The sequence below is a fragment of the Sciurus vulgaris genome (genome assembly GCF_902686455.1).
Source record: "Sciurus vulgaris genome assembly, chromosome: 2".
NCBI classification, from domain to species: domain Eukaryota; kingdom Metazoa; phylum Chordata; class Mammalia; order Rodentia; family Sciuridae; genus Sciurus; species Sciurus vulgaris.
The window spans coordinates 192,561,050-192,580,369 of record NC_136462.1 but is presented as its reverse complement, the minus strand read 5'-3'; the positions used below and the strand labels follow the sequence as shown (position 1 = coordinate 192,580,369).

The following is a 19,320-nucleotide window of genomic DNA, read 5'->3' as shown; positions in this document are numbered from 1 at the left end:
TGCCCAGGCTGGTACTCAATCTGAACTTAAGTGATTCTCCTACTTCTGCCTCCCAAGTAGTGGGGCTATAAGTACACACCATCATCCCCAATTGAGAAATTAGAATTTTAAGCAGAAGCCAGGGGCAGAGGTGCACAGCTTGTAAACCCAGCTACTCAGGAGGATGAGGCAGGAAGGTCTCAGAATTAAGGCCAGCTTTGGCCAACTTAGTGAGATTATGGCTCTAAACAAACAAAAAAGACAGTGAATAAAGATCTAATAAAAAGTTTTGAGATTAAAGAAGGCAGAATACATTTCCTAATGGACAATATGCAACGACAAGTACTCACTAAACTATATGCAGAGAATGTGCATTTAGGGGGGTAATTCTAGAACCCAGATGACAGTTATGTTCATGATTTAAAAAAAAAAAATCAGAAAAAAGCTTTTTCTTAAAACTTAAAAATCAAACTATGCATATGATTTACCAAAAAATTTCACAAATAACACTACTAATATGAAGTGAAATAAATGGCCTATGTAATTGTAAGTGATAAAGTACACTAAGAAACACCCACATAAATGAAGATATTAATTATACAGCATGGAGACTATAGTTAATAACAATGAATTGTATACTGGAAAATTACTGAGAGTAGGTTTCAATATTCTCACCACACACAAAAAAATGGGACTGGATAAAGTGTTTACCCAACATGCATAAGGCCCTGGGTTTGATTCACAGCACCAGAAGGCAGGGGCAATGGGGTAACTAACACATGTTATTTAGCTTGATTTGGGCATTCTACAATATATGCACATTTCAAATTATCCTGTTGTACACCATAAATATATATAATTGTGTCAATTAAAAAAGGAAAAAGTACACATAGAAAAGAACCATCCACACAGATTACAGGTGTCATTTGTGCCATGTATATTATTACACACTAACCAAAAATCCTGGGAATGTTCCAATGGAGCTTTATGGTCTTTGAGTTGTTGGTGAGAATCAAAGTGCAAAACTAGTAGTGACTTTTAGGTGGGGACAGTGTTCTAAAATTGGTCTGCAGTGTACAACTGCACAAATTTACTAAAACTCATTAAATGATATACTTAAAATGAAAAGAGTTTACAGAATGCAAATTATACCACAATAAAACAATTTAGAAAACTCAATGTATGTTTAAATCTCATTAGGCAGCTTTTAGATACTCAGTCACATGTAGCTGGCAAGAGAACTGGCAAAATGTAGCCTTTTCAGGGAAACCACGTACCAAATTAACCTAAGGCGTCCATGACAAAAGAAAAAAATCGCACAATTTCTGTAAAATGGAAAAAAGGTCAAGGATGCCATAATTCAAATTATGTTAAAAATTATGTATCAAAAATGTAGAGAAAAGGGGGCTGGGGATATAGCTCAGCTGGTAGAGTGCTTGCCTAGAATGTACAAGGCCCTGGGTTCGATACCCAGCACCACCAAAAAAAAGAAAAAAGAAAAAAAAAAAAAGATAGAGAAAGCCTGGCATGGTGGTGCACACCTGCAATCCCAGCAGCTTGGAAGGCTGAGACAGGAGGATTGAGTTCAAAGCCAGCCTCAGCAACACTGAGGCGCTAAGCAACCAAGTGAGACTCCGTTTCTAAATAAAATACAAAACAGGGCTGGGGATGTGGCTCAGTGGTTTAGTGCCCCTGAGTTGAATACCTGGTAGCTGCCCCCCAACCCACCAAAAAAGTACAGGGGTAAAAAAAAAAAAAAGAAAACTGAAACTCTAAAATGTAAACAGTAGGAACACCTATGTAATAGATATAGGAAATGTCTATTCTCTTTATATGTTCTCCTTTACTGTCCTACCTATATACATTACATTTAGAGTCACAAAGTTTTAAATTTTTATTTTTCAAACGTCCGTGACAAGTCATTTAAGTTCCTACCTCCATACTAGATGGGAAGAACAAGACACAACTGAAATGCTAAGTACAGACCTATAATCCCTTTTTGCAACCTTGAAATGCAAAAATCAACAAATTAGAAGGTTTTGTTTCTTTTTTACAAGTATGTGCCAAAAGCATTTGCCAGCAAAACCTGGCCTGAATTGCCCGAAATTGTAATTTTTGTTTATCTCACTCACCATGTAAATTTGTTTCACTAAAGAAATATTAACATGGGCTGCGGGTGTGGTTCAATGGCAGACCCCTTGCCTGCCATGCACAAGGCCCTGGGTTCCATCTCCCAGCATTGCAGTAAACAAACAAAAAAGAAATATTCGTTTGTCTGATTACAGGGTGTTACTCCAAGTCCCTCTGGGGATGTCACACAATCTACAGTATGCATGTCCAAAAAAAATCATTAATTATGCAACACATTTGTCCCCTAAAGTGCTAAATGAATCTCACAGATAGCAGCTGAAGTACTAGGAGGTTAAGAAGAAAGTCAGTGGAGTGAGGTTATCTAGGATTTCTGAGGGGCTTTTGAGACTTGAGTTGAACCTTGAAGATTTAGAGTTAGGCAAAATAGAAAGAGGAATTCTCACAAAGGATAGTGTAAAGGAAGAAACAGGAAAAGGGGAACAGAGGTCATGAAGAATAAGATCAGATCATACAGGTTCCTCAATACTTGAATGAAGAGTTTCAGGACAGTATACAACATGAAGCCACTGAAGGTTTTTTGAAGTGGGTAAGATTTTAATGAAAGTGGAGCATGAGAACTCTGGGCTGGTAATGATCTGCAGGATGGAGTCAAGGAAAGGATAATAGAATTGACTGACATGGGGAGGTTTCATATTATGGTATTTGCCATTTATTTCACATAACATAAAATGGAACTCAAGTTTTAACTTACTTGCCCCCAAGTCACACAGTTAATAACTATAATTCAGTCAGTTGTGGTGGACCACATCTGTAATCCCAGCAACTCAGGAGGCTGAGGCAGGATGTTCACAAATTCGAGGCCAGCCTCAGCAATTTAGCAAGGCCCTAATCAACTTAGTGAGACCGTTCCAGTTAACAAACAAACAAAAAACCCCCTAGGCATGTAGCTCAGTGGTCAGGCACCCCTGGGTTCAATCCCTGACACCCCACACAAAAGGATTCCACCAATGTTTACTTTCCTTGACTTAAAACACATTCTCTCAGTGTAAGCATCAAGTTCCAATCAACCACACAATTTATTGAGATTTGAGATTACCTTTTGTTTTATATCAAAAGTTTGCAAAATGCTACATATTATATCCTGCCACTCTCTGGAGATTCACAACACAAAGCACTTTTAAGGATTCAAGAACTCAGTAAGGTACAGTTTACATTATTTAATCAATTTTCACCTGTTTCTTGGCCATACAACCCCTTTTCTGTGGAATATATTTTGGAAAGTGATAATTTAGTCAATTCATTTTCTTTTTCCTGTGGTCATAGGGAATGAATCCAGGGCTTCACACATGCTAGGCAGGCACTCAAAAACTGAGCTACTTGACCTCTTTAAAGGTTTTGTGAGAGTCTCTCCCTAAATTGCTGATGCTGGCCTTAAACTTTTTTTAAAATATTTTTTTTAGTTGTAGATGAACGTATCTTTTATTTACTCATTTTTATTATGTGGTGTTGAGGATCAAACCCAGTGCCTCACGCATGCCAGCAAGCCCTCTACCACTGAGCCACAACACCAGTCAGCCTTAAACTTTTGATCTTCCAGACTCAGTCTAGTAGCTGAGAGTACAGGAATATAATCTCACCACTGCCCAGTTCCATTCCTTTTTTCTGAGTTGAAATGCTGAATCTGTTATGAAATCATAAAAATTTACTGTTGCCAAGCAAAATCATCTTTGCCTGGGCTTTAAAAAAAAAAAAAAGTTCTGGCCTTTCTTTGCCTGGCCACGCACAAATCTTTGGGGCATGCAAAGCAGCATGATAGAAATAGGGGAGAGGGGCCTGGGCGGGTGTGGTGGTGCACACCTGTAATCCCAGTGGCTTGGGAGGTTGAGGCAGGAGGATCACAAGTTCAAAGTCAGCCTCATCAACTCAGTGAAGGCCTAAGCAACTTGGTGAGCCCCTGTCTCAAAATAAAAAATAAAGAGAGGTCTGGGGATATAGATCAGTGGTTGAGCACCTCTGAGTTCAATCCCTGGTACCAAAAAAAGAAAAGAAAAGAAAAGAAAAAAAAAAAAAGAAATGGCCACAGGGGTATCGGCGGCGGGGGGGCATGTGCAGATTAAATAGATCTGAGTTTTTAAATATAGTCCTCAGTAAAGCTGCATTTCCCTAACTTACTTCCTTTCTTTTTTCACAACACCTTTATTTTTATGTGGTGCTGAGGATCAAACCCAGGGCTTCATGCATGCTAGGCAATTGCTGTACCACTGAGCCACAACCTCAGTCCTTCCCTAAATTTCTTAATTAGGTTCCTCTAGCACTTGTACATTTCCCAATGAAAATTTCTTGGATAATTCATAATTACTTGTATTAAAAATCCCAACTCCATTCTATGGCAATGTCTATGCAATCTGACACCTTCTATGCATCTTTTACCTTCTTTCTGGCTCTTGCTATATTCCAGTCACAACAGCCTGTCTCTCAAGCCAACCAAAACAGTTCTTATCTCTGATAACAATGTTTCTACTTGACAGTGGGCACCATTTAGCTCTCAGCTCACTATCAACTCTTCAAAGGGCCTTCCTCATATGTTTTACTGTGTTAACAGCAATCATTCTCACTTGAAATTATCATTGACTGTTGTCTCTTACACACACCAGACTGTAAACAAATGCCAAAGGGCAGGGGCTATGCATGCTTCTTGTCTGTTGGCCCAGGACCTCTGTATTGCCTAATACGTAGCAGACTCTTGGTGAGCCTGTCACATGAACTAATGGATGAGTCAACATGCCAGGACACTCAACTAAAACACGAGTTCTCAATCAAACTGGAGAGTACTCCTTGAGAATCAATTATTAGCAGGCTCAGCACAACACAGACTCAGTGACACCTGTCAGATGAACAAATAACCAATTTGTCTGCAGTGATTATTTCTGTTCATTCAAAAGTGCTTCCAGAAAGCGAACTTAGATTTGTCCTTATTACTTCTTATACATGCCAGTGCTTATACTTTTGTTTCAGGCTCTGTACACACTAGTCCCTCTCAGGGACAGTTCTGCCCCTGAAAAGCTACACGGCTCACTGCCCACTTAATTCAGGTCTCTTTTCAAAAGCCATCTCTTTTCCGAGGCGCCTTCCTGGACCGCCCACCTCAGTCACTCTCCATCTCCATATTAATTTGCTTTCTCCCTCCACTAGACTGTAACTCCAAGAGAGTAAGGACTTTGTGCTTTGCTCACTGCTCTTTCTCTAGGGAGCTTCCAACAGTCCTCATCACTTATTTGTTGTACCATTTAAAAAAAATCTAGATACCTTTGACTGACTTTCCCATCAAAAGTATCATTGATCTTCATATTTATCCTGGTCAACTGACAAGGGGGTAAAAACACTGAATCTAAAACCATCCAACAGAATAAAACCTAAAATGTCAAAACCGGGGTATGGGCTGGGGGAGTCGCTCAGCGGTGGAGAACTTGCCTCACTTGCAGAAAGCCTTGGGTTCCATGGGGGGTGGGGTATCACAGACAACTAAACAAAAACCCCATCTGGGTTACCATATAAATATGAATGCTAAATCCCTAAAAGCTAAAATACTACACAGATTCTAGAATCTTAATGTTAAAGGACTAAATATTTGCCAACAAACCCTTTTTATATAAACTCCTTAGTGATAAAGGCTACATGAAACTAACTATAGGTTCAGTATTCCTACCGATAATTCTGAAATACTAAATGTTTTAAAATTCCAAAGTTTCAGATCTTGGAGCAGATCAGATTTGAAATTTTTGGCTACAGATGTTCAACTTTGTGAAGTCTATGCAAATATTCAAAACAACAACAACAAAAAAACCCAACTCTGAAATTAGAGACATTTCTGGTTCCAAGTATTTCAGATAAGGGATGTATACCTGTAGTTCACTCAGTCCTGATTTGGAAAAGTATGACAAATCAGGGACTTTTAAAGAACACTTCATAGTTATTCACAATATATCAGCAAGACCAAGATTTAATTAAGTTAATCGTATTTGACCACAGGTGAAGGTACTTTGACACTTCAAAATATTAGCAATATATACTATTAATATAAAAAACACTATTAGAACTCCTTTAAATGAGAGCATGATACTTTATTTTCTCCATGGATCTTAGGAAATTCCTACCAATTAAAAAAAAAAAAAAAAAAAAAAAAAAAAAAAAAAAAGGGTTCCAGGAGCTGGGGGTGGTGGCACACATGACAGGAGGATCTTGCGTTCAAAGCCCCTCTCAGCAACTTAGTAAGGCCCTAAAGTAACTGAGACACTGTCTCTAAAATACAAAATAGGGCTGGGGATGAGGCTCAGCGGCAATCTCCAGTACCCCTCCCCCCAAAAAACAGGAACCACAACAATTTCATTATGAGAGATCTATCTAAAATTCCAAATTCTTACTGAATGGTCAGACATCTACCTATAGGCCCTCAATTACAAACAAGTTGATCCAAGATGTGTGCCTTTTCCTTCACTTCAGAGACTAATTCCCTAAGACCTTCATCTGGGGAGAATGAAAGAGATCCAATAAAAGAAAACTATCTGATACACACACCTGGCACAACACCTCAACCTACACTCTGCTTTTTAATCTCTGTAATCCACCATGTGAGAATCAATTCCAAAGTTCTATATAATGTGGTTCCTGGATATGTCTCCATTCTTCACACAGCACTACAGCAACCTGAATGTTCCTAAAAAACCCCAATATTCCAAGCTTGTTTCTAACCTTGAGCTTTTGCCCTTTCCATTTCCTGCCTGGAAAGTTCAGTTTCCTCACCTTTTCCAGGATGGTCTCCACTCAAAATGTCACCTTCTCAGAGAAGCCTTCTTTACCTATCATTCGGTCACTTGTCACTGTCTGAATTAATCTAATTTATTCCTGTTTTCTTCCCCACCCAGTGGAATACAACCTCCCTCGGAGATGGGACTGTGTCCATTTTTGTTTTTCACTGTACTCCCAGAGATTAGGTGGTTGTTCAATAAAGTTATTAAATGAGTAAAAAAGAAATTAATTCCAAAACTAGAGTACTGCTCTCCCACCCTCCAATCCTGTGTAGGAAATGGTTTCCTGTCCCAGATCTCAACTAACACAAATCACAATAACCAGAAAGGAAGAATTCCCTTGTACTGATGAAAAGAAGAGAAAGATAAAAGGTTATTAGTTTAAGACTTACATCAAGAGCCTCAGGAATTATGGAAGGAAAAAACACATGGGAGGGGACACACAAACAAAAGTCAAAGAACTTGGAGAACTCGAAATGAGGGTAAAAAGAGTAAAGGGTTCCTTTCTGTTCATCCATGGAAGAATAAGGCTTCTGCATCTTTCACGTAGCAAGCACATGTGGGACTCAGCGATAAGGAGACAAGGCCACCAAAGAGCTTACTTACATCCTAGCAGTTAAGAGAAGAAACAATAAGCGAACGTAGATAGAGTAAGTGAAACCAAGAAAATGAAACTACGAAAATGAATAGTTGAAGAAGATTCTTATAGAAGTGGATCAGGGGAGGACCAGGGTGAAGGATGCTTGAAGGAAAAGGAAGGTGTCTTGCAAAGAGCTGATGCTGGCAATTTCCAAGCAAACGAAAGCACGTGCAAATCCTCTAAGGTTGGGATGAGGTGGGAATACTTAAGAAGTCAGGTCGGTACAGCTACAGTTGTGGAGGAGGAGAAAGAGAGATGGGGGGCGGGCAGCGGTGGACAATGGTGAGCTCAGTCGGGAACTCAGTAAACCACGTAAACAGTGGTCTCTCAAAGCCGCTTTACTAGGTGGATAATGTCATCAACATCATTTCGCAGGAAAGGAAATGGAGTTTCGGGAGAAGTGGTGACCGACTCCAAGCTACACTCCAAGGGAGAGGCTAAGCGTGGAGTGAGCTCAGGCAACATAATTCCAAAGCCCAGGCTCCCCAAGACGCGGAAATGCCAAGTTACTAGGCATTTATGATGCTCCAAGCGCATGGGTTAGAATTTAATCCTCACACTCAGCCAATGACATCGCGATGCCCAGTCCACTGTCGGGAAGAACCAAGTACAGCGAGACTAAGAAGGGAGAGCTCGGGGCCAGTGCGGCGTCCGGAAGGGACGCCCGGCAGCGCCGGAACCTGCACGCACCGGCCCGGGAAGGCCTCGCCGCCGCACTCACGCTGCGGCCCGGCGCGCCGAGAACCGACGCGCGGGCGCCACCAATCAGGGGCGGCATCCCGGTGCGGGGGGCGGCAGCGCGACCAACCAGCGCGGAGCTGGAGGGGAAGGGGCGGGCACTTCGGCGGCCCAGGTTAGGCCGCGCCTCAGCCGCCCTCGCCCCTCTCGGGCTCTGCTGCCGCCGGGCCTGGTCAGAGACTAGCCGCCTCGGGATGCTGCAAAGCTCGCCTGGGCAGGCGCAGCCCTGGCTTCGGTGCGCGGCCCGAGGTACAGGCCTCATTCCGCTCTCGCCCCAAGGCACGGACCCCAGCTCCCAGCGCTGAGGAAGTGCCGGGAGCGCTTCATCCCTCCCTCAGCGGGCTCCCTAAGCCACCCTGCTACGCCGTGAAGGTCTCGCGCCTCACCTCGTGGGGATACGGTGACACAGGAGGGAATCCCAGCCGCGGACTGTAGCCGGCAATACCCACTCCCGCCGCTGCTCCGCCTCACATTCAAACCCTGGCAAAATGGCGCGGCGGTGAGGCTGTACCCAAAGCGCATGCGCGAGCGGCTCCAAAGCAGGGGCGGGGCCAGGGGTGCGCCGGCCCCGCCCAGGCACCAAGGGCCAATCGGGGCTCGGCTCGATCTTTTGCGTTGACGTCACAAGTGACATTGCCGTTTGGCTCTGACCGCTCTAATGGACTTTCCAGTCCCGGTTTCGTGAAGCGAACGCGGACTCAGCGAGTGGCTGCTGGATTGTGACCTACTTCGATGTCAGGCCTCCGCACGTAGTAGCTCTTCGAAAACTTGAACGAACGGCCACGTTCCTGGACGTAGCAAATCAGAAGGAACTCCCCGCCCCTCGTGGAGCTTCTATTTTAAAGAAATGGAATAAACAAATGAGTAAGAATTTCATATCTTAGTGCTCACAGAAGAAAATAAAAACCAGAATGGCATGACCAGCAGTGACTTGAAAGGTAAATGGGATGATCAGGGAAGGCCCCGGAACAAAAGAAAATTGACCTTTGAACAAGGAGGCAGCCATGAAGGTAGGTCAGCCCGGCGATGTGAACTTCCAGGAGAACAAAGGTCCTGAGGCAGGATGGCCTAGGCTGGGCGGGCCTTAGTGGAGTTAGAGAAGCCAACAGGGGCCAGGTAGTGTAGGCCTGATAAGACCAGGTCTTAATGCATCCATTTCATGACAAGGACCACATTTGTATTTTAAAAGGCCTGCCAGTTGCAGTGTAGGAATGGGCTGTACGGGGGAATGGGCTTGAAGCAGAGAGGCCAGTGAGGAGCGTTGTGGGGTGCAATTTAAGAAAGACCAATCACCAATGAGAAATCCAAATCCGAGAGTCTTTATTAGCCGGCGGGCTGACTGCTTCACAAGACCGCCCCCAAAATGGCTATTGGATGGACAGCCCGGACCATAGTGTTGCAGGGGTTTTTATACCATCAGTCAGTACATCAATCATAAGTGTCTGTTTCTATGATTCAAAACTACAAATTAACATCATGGGATCTGAAACCATAAGCAGAAGGGGAAGTGGGTCAAAACGACCTTAATCAGGTACAAGTTAAAGAATGGTTACTAGCATTTAGACAATCTTTGCTGACATGGTACATCATCCAAGAAAAATAGGAACCAAAAAGAGAACAATTTTACATTATATAAGAATTGCCATTTTGTGTTGCCAAACAGTTGCTAAGCAACTGTTGATGGGTCAGAGGTGGGGTGTTCCCACAGGAGAAGCATTTTCTACATGACATGGGAGTCTCAGGGTAAAATGGAGTCTGTTTAGTCATATCCTGGCTTATAACATTTCCATGGAGTCAAATATGTCAGCCTGTCACAGGAGGCTGTTGGAGGCATCCAGGAGAGCAATACAATGGCCAGGACTAGGGTGAATAATGGTGCATAGGAAATAATCTTCGGATGGATTTCAGAGATGGAGCCCAGGAGGGTCCAGGGATACCCTGAGTGTGTGCATGGGTAGCCCTCAGTTTTGCCTTCCCCCGCCCCCTGCAGACCCAGCTGCCCCCCACTCAGAGCCCATCCTTTGGAATTAATAGCTTGCTACTCCAGAGACTGAAAGGCACCCATTTGGTCATATCTGATAAGACAAATAGTATAAGAACACAAAAGTATATTGGTGCCCTGTTTACAAAAACACAAAACCAGTATCTGGATAAAAATGTAAAATGTTGCTTAGTTTGAGTGAAGAGGTTATGGATGTTTATGGTAAAGTTACTCAACATCGCTTATCATAGCGCACAAACCCTGTAAAATTTTGCACCTGCTCACCTGTCCTCCACCCACCTTCTTTTCTTCTAAGCCTCAAGCGTATCCCTAGTTCAGAGCATTTACACTTACTTCTGCCTGGGATGCTCTTCTTGACACCTGAATGAATGACTCCTTCCTTATATTCAGGTTGCAGCTCAAATGCAATTTCTCCAAAGAGGCTTTCCACCCTGTCTGAAATTGTCCACTGCCCACTACCCAACAGCATGCCATTTAGCAAATAATATAGAGGATGCCCAGATTAATATCAATTTCAAAAAAATATATTGCATGGGATATGCAATAAGAAATCATGTATTGTTTATTGAAATTCAAACTAAATAGGGTGTCCTATACTTATCCCGCAGTATGGTTGCATTACATCACTGTTTTCTTCATGATACTCTCTCTGAAGTTAATTGTCCCTTTACTTATTGTCTCCCCACTCCACCTGCCTAAGGGCTATTCAAGAAAGAGACTTATTCATCTTATTTATAGCTGTCCCCCAGCATCTAGCACACAAAGTAGGTGCTCAGTAAATATTTGTTGAGTGTTGAATGAAATGTGTATCAATAGGTGCAGTCCATTGAGAGAAACATTAAGACTTTGGTGACCATATTTTTACCATTGTAGCAATACTACAAGCAATCATGTGTATGTGATGCGTTGGGGACTTGAACTCAGAGCCTTGTAAAGGCTCAGCAAATGCTCTACCGCTGAACTATGTCCCCAAACCACAATCGATCATCTTAATCATACTAATCTGCTTTCCTGGAATACTTTCCTCTAGTTCTGGGGAGAATGAAACTGGCGTCTATTGTTTTCCATCTCTGAGAGCCAATCACGAAGGACGCTGGCCAGCATCTTTTGTCTGTCTAGAGGTCTGCCAATTTCTGCAGAAAGTTCTTAAACTACGCCAAGATGATCATGTCAGTGGACAGTTCTGGGGATGGGGTCCCCTACATTTCCCTTTGCAGCCACCATAAGAACCATGCGGGCAGGGTCTATAGAAAGGCCACTCAGCATGGTGCATAGGTGATACCTGGATGCTCCCAGGGGAGTCACCACCAGCACACATACACATGGATTTGTTACAACGGCTAACAAACTAGGATGGACATAGCTGAGCCATTTCATGGAGCAGGAAACTAAGTACTAATTCATTGTTTCCTTTCTTTCTAAACCATGATGAAATTATCTAATGTATGGAAAAACACTGCGAAAAGACACACTGCCTACCATGTGCCCCTGAGAAAATCATCTTAATTTACAGTTTGTTTGGATTCAGAAGGGTGTGGGACACACTTGGTTGGGCTTGGAGAGAACAAAAGTTTTCTTTTGGCTCCATTTCATTTTGTTTTTATTGTTTTTGTTTCTGTGGTGCTGCAGATTGAACCCAGGGGGACTCTATCACTGAGCTATACCCCCAGCCCGTTCTACAAATTTGACAGTGTCTTGCTAAGTTGCCAAGGCTGTCCTTGAACTTGTGATCCTCTTACTCCAGCCTTCTGAGTAGCTGGGATTATAGCCATGGCCCAGAGTGCCATTCTGTATTTTTTTTTTGGTGCTGGGGAAGGAACCCAGAGGGCCTCCAGCATGCTGGGCATGTGCTCCAGCACTGAGCTACCTCTCCAGCCCACCAATTGTGGCTTTGACATTGATCTCACAGGCCTTTCTGCCCCCCGACTGTCTGTGCTGACTCAGGCTCAGCAGGCCTTCGGACACTTGCCATGGCCCCCCACTTGCGATGGGTCCACTCTGGCTCCAACTGCTCTCTCCACACAGGCGAGCAGTCCATGGGCCAAGTGGGTGTTCCATTCCCAACCTCTTGCTCTTCCAACCACACTCCAGTGGCCCAGAGCCAGGGGTCTGTGGAGACCTTTTGCTAGGCCACTTCATTTGAGGCTAATTACACATCAGAGTGTCGTGGTCAGTTCTCCCCATGCTGCCGTGTTCTAGTGTGCGGCTCTGAGAAGCCAAAGATCCCACTTTTGAACCTGGCCTTCCAGGTCCTTGCAGAGGTGCACTCATAAAGGAAGGAAGACAGGATCAAAATCTTTGTTTTGGTGGTATGGGAAATCAATCCCAGGGGCATTATACCACATAGTCTTGCTAAGTTGCCCTGGCTGACCAACTTGTAATCCTCCTGCCTCAGCCTGCTGAGTTGCTGGGATTACAGGTGTATACCACCAAGCTTGGCCCAACAGAATGTTTAGCCAGAATGTTTTAGCTTGACGTATAACAAATATTTATACTCATAGCATGGGAGCCTTTTTTGTATTTTGAACCCAGAACTTGCAAATGTTAGTACAGAGTGTTCCCTGCCCCGGGTGTAGTGGCACACACCTATAATCCCAGTGATTTGGCAGGCGGAGGCAGGATTGCAAGTTTGAGGCCAGGCTCAGCAATTTAGTGACACCCCAAGCAACTCAGTGAGACTCTGTCTGAAAATTTAAAAAATTAAATTTAAAAAATTTTAAAGGCTTGGGGATGTAGTTTGGTGGCGAAGTGCCCCTGGGGCCAATCCCCAGGAACTCTCCCTACCCTGCCCCCAAAAATTGTTCTCTGTGGACAGGGGCATGTCCAGTGTCCCACTTTACCTACACCCGTCTCTGCTCCAGCAGTCAGAACAGCCCCTCCCTGTGTGACAGAGCGGCAGGGTGCAGTGGAGGGCAATGGAAGCAGGAAGCGTGGCAGGGCAGTGTTGGAGAGTGGGCACTTGGGCCAGACTGCAAGGCTTCGAATCAGCCGCGGCCTTGAGCAATTGGAGCCCCAGATGATGCCCCTCTATACAAAGCAGGGATGTGATGACCACAAAACCTGCTTTATGGGGTTGTTGTGAGAACCAGACTGAAAAATGGCTAACATGGTGAACAGAGGAACCAGCAGCCAGGAAGGCCCATTCGGGGGTGGAATGGAGTTCTCCCTTTCTTCCTCTGGAGGGGGAAAAATGACACTCCAGTAGAAGTCCAGGGCTGTGGAGGTTCAGAGTGGGGCCTCACTGGTGGCCTCTGGAGGCCGGGAGCTATGGGGGGACCTTCTCAAAGGGAAGCAGGTAACCAGGGCTGGGTATGCAGGTGGGCGGTCTAGTTGAGAAGGCTTCTAACTCAGGTGTTTGTGACACCCAAGCAGTTCAACTCACACACAGGAGCTTTGGAACCTCAGGGACCAGGACTGTTCGGCTGGATGCCCTACTTGATTTTCTCAACATCAACCTGTGACAGCGAGGCAGTGTGGCTGGTGTGAAGCGTGGGTGCTCTGAGACTAAGCCTGGGTCTGAGTCCCCACTCTGCCACTTCTCAGATGAGCAATCCACATACACATCCTCAGTGGGTCACTCTGAGTCAGAGTCCTCATCTACAAAATACGGGTGTAACTGCTGCCTACTACTGGGGTTCCTGTCAGGTTTAAAATCTTATTGTATGCAAAGCACTTAATAAGGTACCTAGAGTGCATTAAACCATAGACAAAAACATTGACTTCTACAAGGTGGCATTGGGGGCTTGGTGTGCAGTGGTAGAGCACCTGCCTAGGTGTGGGGGGTCCTGGGTTCCATCACCAGTAGTGCAATATGGACAAAGAAAAGAAGAAGAGGAGTAACATAAGTGGCATGGCAACTGCTAATTCCTAAAAATGGCAGAAAAGCAGCACCAATTCCTTCTGCACAGAGTTCTTCCTTCCACGGTCCATGATCTGCCCACTGGCTTCTCCTCTGGAATGGTGCTGTTTCTACCTGCTTCTCAAAACCCACAGCAGGAGAAAATCAGTATGCTATCATCACTCAGTTAAAAAGTTTACTACAACACATGGATATTGCTTTCTAGCTTTTTTTTTTTTTTTGGTGCTGGGAATCAAACCCAGGACCTTGCATTTGCTAGGTAAGCGCTCTACCACTGAGCTATAAGTCTAACCTCATGGGTATTTTCTTTTCTTTTCTTTTTGTACCAGGGATTGAACCCAGGGGCACTCTACCACTGAGCCGTATCCCCAGCCCTTTTTGTATTTTATTTACAGACAGGGTCTCACTGAGTTGCTTAGAGCCTTGCTAAGTTGCTGAGGCTGACTTGTGATCCTCCCGCCTCAGCCTCCTGAGCCACTGGGATTATAGGTGTGCGCCACCGCGCCTGGCAACAGTGGAATATTTTAAGTATGATAATGATTTTCATATGTATTTTTACATACTTATATATGGAATATTTCAGAAAGGATGAGTTCTGAATTCCAAGGCAGACAATTTGAGCCTTGATTCTACTGTCTTATCTGTGTGAACCACAGAACTGCTCATTCAGTGCCCGGCTGGCTCACATGCTAGGTTGCTGTAATCTACCCTCCGTGCCAGTGGGAGGGGATTTCTGTTCTCTTTGGCACCAAACACTGGTCATATTAACCAAGAAGGTAAAGTGGATTCAAGAGATAGGTAAGAATCTAGTCATGACTGGGTTTTCTCTCTTTCTCTCTTAAATATTTGTTAAACACAGGCCAAATTTTACCTCCAACTGAATACTACAAGCTTATATCTCCTATGAGGACAAACTCAAACTAATCCAAAACTGTGGCTTGGTGTGTATTTTTAATCACTACATTAAAAACAGTTTTACTTTTTAAAACTTTATTGATTTACCACCTGATCAAAGCATGGGATATTTTAACAGTATTATACATAATATTTTTACATAGAAAACTTTACATAGCATTTCATATTATATAATTCTGCTTTATTCTTTCAAAAATGTATACATCCACTGGGCAAGGAATGCTTTTCATTAAATTACCAATATTAAATGCACTTAATCATTGTGTATAGATTAACCAAAGTAGCTATTAACTAACTTCTAGGCATTTTAAGGAGGTAAAACATACATTTTGCACATAAAGAAATATTTGATGCAAATATGCAGATAATTTTTTTTAAATTAGAATACTGAGAAAACTACACCTTTGATGAGTGTCATTTTTTGAGAGCAAGGATTTCCAGATATATTCATTCTTTTAAAATAATTCAGTTTTGGTTTCTTTGTTTTCCAAACTGCAAAGCTCCTGGTAGCAAAACTCCAGGGTTTCATGTGAGTTCAAGCTATGTCTACACAGATGTTAAAACACAAGGACCCAGCTTCTACTGAAACCAATGCCCGTTTGCATCATAACAACAAACGTCTGGATGAGATGGCTATACTTGCATTTATCAGCAGGTCACTTAAATAACTATAAAGACTACTAAATGTATAGCCATAATCACAACAGAATAACAAAAAGGTTTGGTTTTTTGTTTGTTTGTTTTTTGCATTTTGTACAAAAGTTACCTGTCAGAGGAAAATGTTCTGTTCCCAGATATTATCATACAATTTTTATAATGTATGTTCTTTGGTTGTACATGAAGAGTACAAGGAAAAGGTGTACTTGACACTAAAGGTGCATATTAGAAATAAAATCTACCATCCACCGTTTGTTGTTAAGATGCCAAAGCTGGTGATTTCCCTAACAGACAATGAAGAAAAACAAAATTGCTTACAGCAGCGGTATCACAACAGAACTCCTCTAGAGACCCAGCACAGATAACCAACACTTAATAAAGCATTCTGAGAAAGAAATAAGGCCTTGGAAATGCCTCGCTCTCCTCCATAACTTCCTAAATACCAAAGAGCCTCTTGGCTGGGGCTGCAGAGCTGACATGCCCTTTTCACCAGCGTTGAGTGAATCAAGTCACATTTCCCATGAGAAAGAACAGACTAGTCACAAAAAAGAACTCAGGCGGAACGGCTTGTTACTGGAGGTAAGGGGTTTCCTTTGACACTGTCCACTGACAAGAAAAATTACCCTGAATGGTTTTGCATCTAGTTTTTAAAAGGTCCGTTGCTGGTACAATTCAAATGCCCCATTCTGAAAATTAAATCTTTTAAATTAAAAAGAAATTCAAGCCTAAACATTTCAGCAAGTAATAAAACACACTGACGTTTCCTAACCTGTGAGAGGCAAAAATCAAAGAGAAGGCAGGAGGACACTGGAAAGGTTCTGACAAGATGCCACCTGAGAGCCTCAGAGGAAAGGGAGAGCCACTGGTCGGGGTGAGCTGTGTGCAGGAGGCACGGAGGAGCCACAGGCAGGTTCCCGCTACACCTTGGAGCCAGCGTCAGTGGAGACCACCGACTTGCCGAGGCTGTGATGGGCGGGCGACAACACCAGGGAGTGAGTGCTGTGACGCAGGTTTCAAGGTGAAGCATGGAGGTGCAGCAGATCCAGACCTGTCAGTCACAGGCGCTCCCTGTCCCACTCAGTGCCATCTCCTCTCAGCCCCTCCTGCTAAGTTACACAGCTCCTCCTAGCCTACGTGACTGGGAGAAAACCTCAGCCTGCTTTTGTTCTTTGGTAAAGAAATTAAAACACTTTTTGGGAAAGAAAAAAGTAGGTAAGAGTACTGCTGGCCAAAATCAGACATTTCTCAAGGCTATTAAAAACAACAAAAAACTTAAGAAATCGGTCTCTCAGTAATAAACAAAAGCACCAGAAATCCTTCTCTACAAAGAAAAAAATATCTGATTTTACAGATAGATTCCCAAACAATTAACTTCTAAGGCACCAGAGTTGACATCGATACACCCCAATTTACAGGACTAGAGTGCAGGTGGAAGTCTGACTGTGCCCAGCCACGCTGGGTGACTCTTGTACACTCAGCACTGCCAGAGGCAGAGAATGAGTGCATGTTCTCTTTCTCACAGACACAGAATAAATTAAGGTTCCAAGCACACTGCCCACTTCCGTGGCGCTGTGTCAGAACTCCATCGCGCCATCGCTGACGCATCAAGGAGCCCAGAAGCTCACCTTGCAAAGGAATGCAGCTCCTTGGCTAGACCAGCCAAGTGCCAGGCGCCTGCCGCCTGCTGCTGCTGTCACACTTCAGCTGTGCTGGCCCCACAGCTGTTCTGTTCCACTCACGATGTCGGCTGAGGAAGCTCATGGCAGCGACCCTTCTCATGCACTGTTACTGTCCCTCTGTCTCAAGGTCCCTTTGATGAGGACCAGCAAGGCAGCAATACTAACCATCAGTACACTCACTCTTCTGAGGTAAAAATAAAAGGTTTACTCAAAGATTAATGAACTCTGGATAAGTTACTACTTCATATATTAGATTTCAGTGTGTGAGAGATGGACAATGTATTCTGGAAATTGTAATTGAACACCCATCCACAAATACATCAAGGAAGGTCAACCATTTCATTAAATTGTTTACTTTTTTCCTAAAGACTTTTTCTCCCCACATTACTAAAACAGAGCCACGAGGTGCTACATTTTTTTAACCTTGCAAGCTCTTAATTCTAACTAAACTCTGCCTTCAATCAAATCTTCAATAGTATCTCTTTGTAAAATACTTTAAAAAATCACTCAGATATAAACAAAATGAAACATAAAAACAACCCTCCTCTCCCTACCTTTCCCCAAACTAATCTAACAACAGCTGACTGGAACCGACAAAAGCACTCAAATTCCTCTAACACACTCAAACGACAACAAAGAACCCAGCATATTTTAGGTGGCAGTTAGCCGTTACAAGAAAATTTATTAACATACTTTCTAATAGTCACGAACCTATACAGCTATGTTCAGTATTTTCAAGGAGAGTGACTTCCTCTGACAAAACAGTTACAGCCAGTCATGGGACTTGGCTAGAAAATGATGGCATTTGCAGTGACAAATTTGACAGTTTAATCAGTAAAATGGAATGACCCACAAAACAGACTCCCCACCTACTGTGTTACCTGGGTATATAACAGTTTAATGAAATGCCACAAGCCTTGGGGACTTTGACAGGGCCAGCTAGAGGCCATCCTTACCCAGGCCATTCTGAGACCCAAGCTGGCAGCTCCTCATTTCTGTATGACTCTTCACAAGCTTTGCCAGTCAGAGAAGGCATGATGGATGTTCTGCAGAGCTGCAGCAGTGGCTGGAGGGGCCAGAGCTACCACACTGGTGACAGCGCCAGTGGTACCTGTGATGGCTCTTCTGGAATCCATATCTTGTACACGACACCTATCCGTAGGAAGAACTTTCGTAGAACTGCTCGGAGCTCAGGGATCAGGTCAAACTGCATAATCTCACACAAGTAGGGGTAGTACATTGAAGCATGTGCTTTGAACTTGAGGTGGGAGAGAAGCCGAAAGAGAAAATTAGACATGGAACCATTTTTTTTTTTTTTTGGCACCAAAGACGTAAAGGTCCTCTACTCGTGCTTTTTTTGCTATTAGAAACTTGTTGCAAAAAAAAAAAAAAAAAAAAAAGTTCCACATTAATAATAATTAACAATAATAACAATTATTATTATTAGTTTGTGGTACTGAGCATTGAACCCAGGGATGCTCTGCTGTACCACTGAGTGCCCCTTTTTATTTTAACTATTATTATTATTTTTTGGTACCAGGGACTGATCCCAGGGGCACTCAACCATTGAGTCACATCCCCTTTATTTGTATTTTGAGACAGGGTCTCACTGAGTTGCTTAGGGCCTCGGTAAGTTGCTGAGACTGGCTTTGAACTTGAGATCCTCCTGCCTCAGTTTCTAAAGTTACTGAGATTACAGGCTGCACCACCATGCTCAGCTTTTTGTTTTAATTTTTTGAGATAGGGGTCTCACTAAAGCACTCTGTCTGGTCTTGAACCTGTGATCCTCCTAGCTCAACCTCCCCAATTGCTGGGATTACAGGTGTGCACCACCATACCTGGTTTATTAACTTCTTATAATTTTATTAGGATAGTTTTGCTATCAAAAGTCAAAAGCCCTGTCATTTTGTAAAGCAACATTTCACAATCTGAACCCCCTCTTCCTGTACTGAGAA

General features: G+C 43.4%; 2 protein-coding genes across 3 annotated transcripts in view; both read right to left on the bottom strand.

Moving 5' to 3' along the window:
* CSE1L (chromosome segregation 1 like) overlaps positions 1–9,108 on the bottom strand; it is a 39,238-nt gene extending 30,130 nt beyond the window's left edge. Inside the window, exon 1 of the mRNA XM_079128830.1 lies at positions 8,640–9,108. Coding sequence (XP_078984956.1) covers positions 8,640–8,775 — 136 coding nt within the window. The 5' untranslated portion in view covers positions 8,776–9,108. The remainder of the gene's footprint in view (positions 1–8,639) is intronic.
* A 5,327-nt stretch (positions 9,109–14,435) lies between these two features.
* ARFGEF2 (ARF guanine nucleotide exchange factor 2) overlaps positions 14,436–19,320 on the bottom strand; it is an 84,986-nt gene continuing 80,101 nt past the window's right edge. Inside the window, exon 39 of one of the 2 annotated variants that reach the window (XM_079128829.1) lies at positions 14,436–18,623. In XM_079128829.1, the coding sequence (XP_078984955.1) occupies positions 18,447–18,623 (177 nt within the window). In that variant the 3' untranslated portion in view covers positions 14,436–18,446. The remainder of the gene's footprint in view (positions 18,624–19,320) is intronic. The other variant, XM_079128828.1, reaches the window with a different exon arrangement.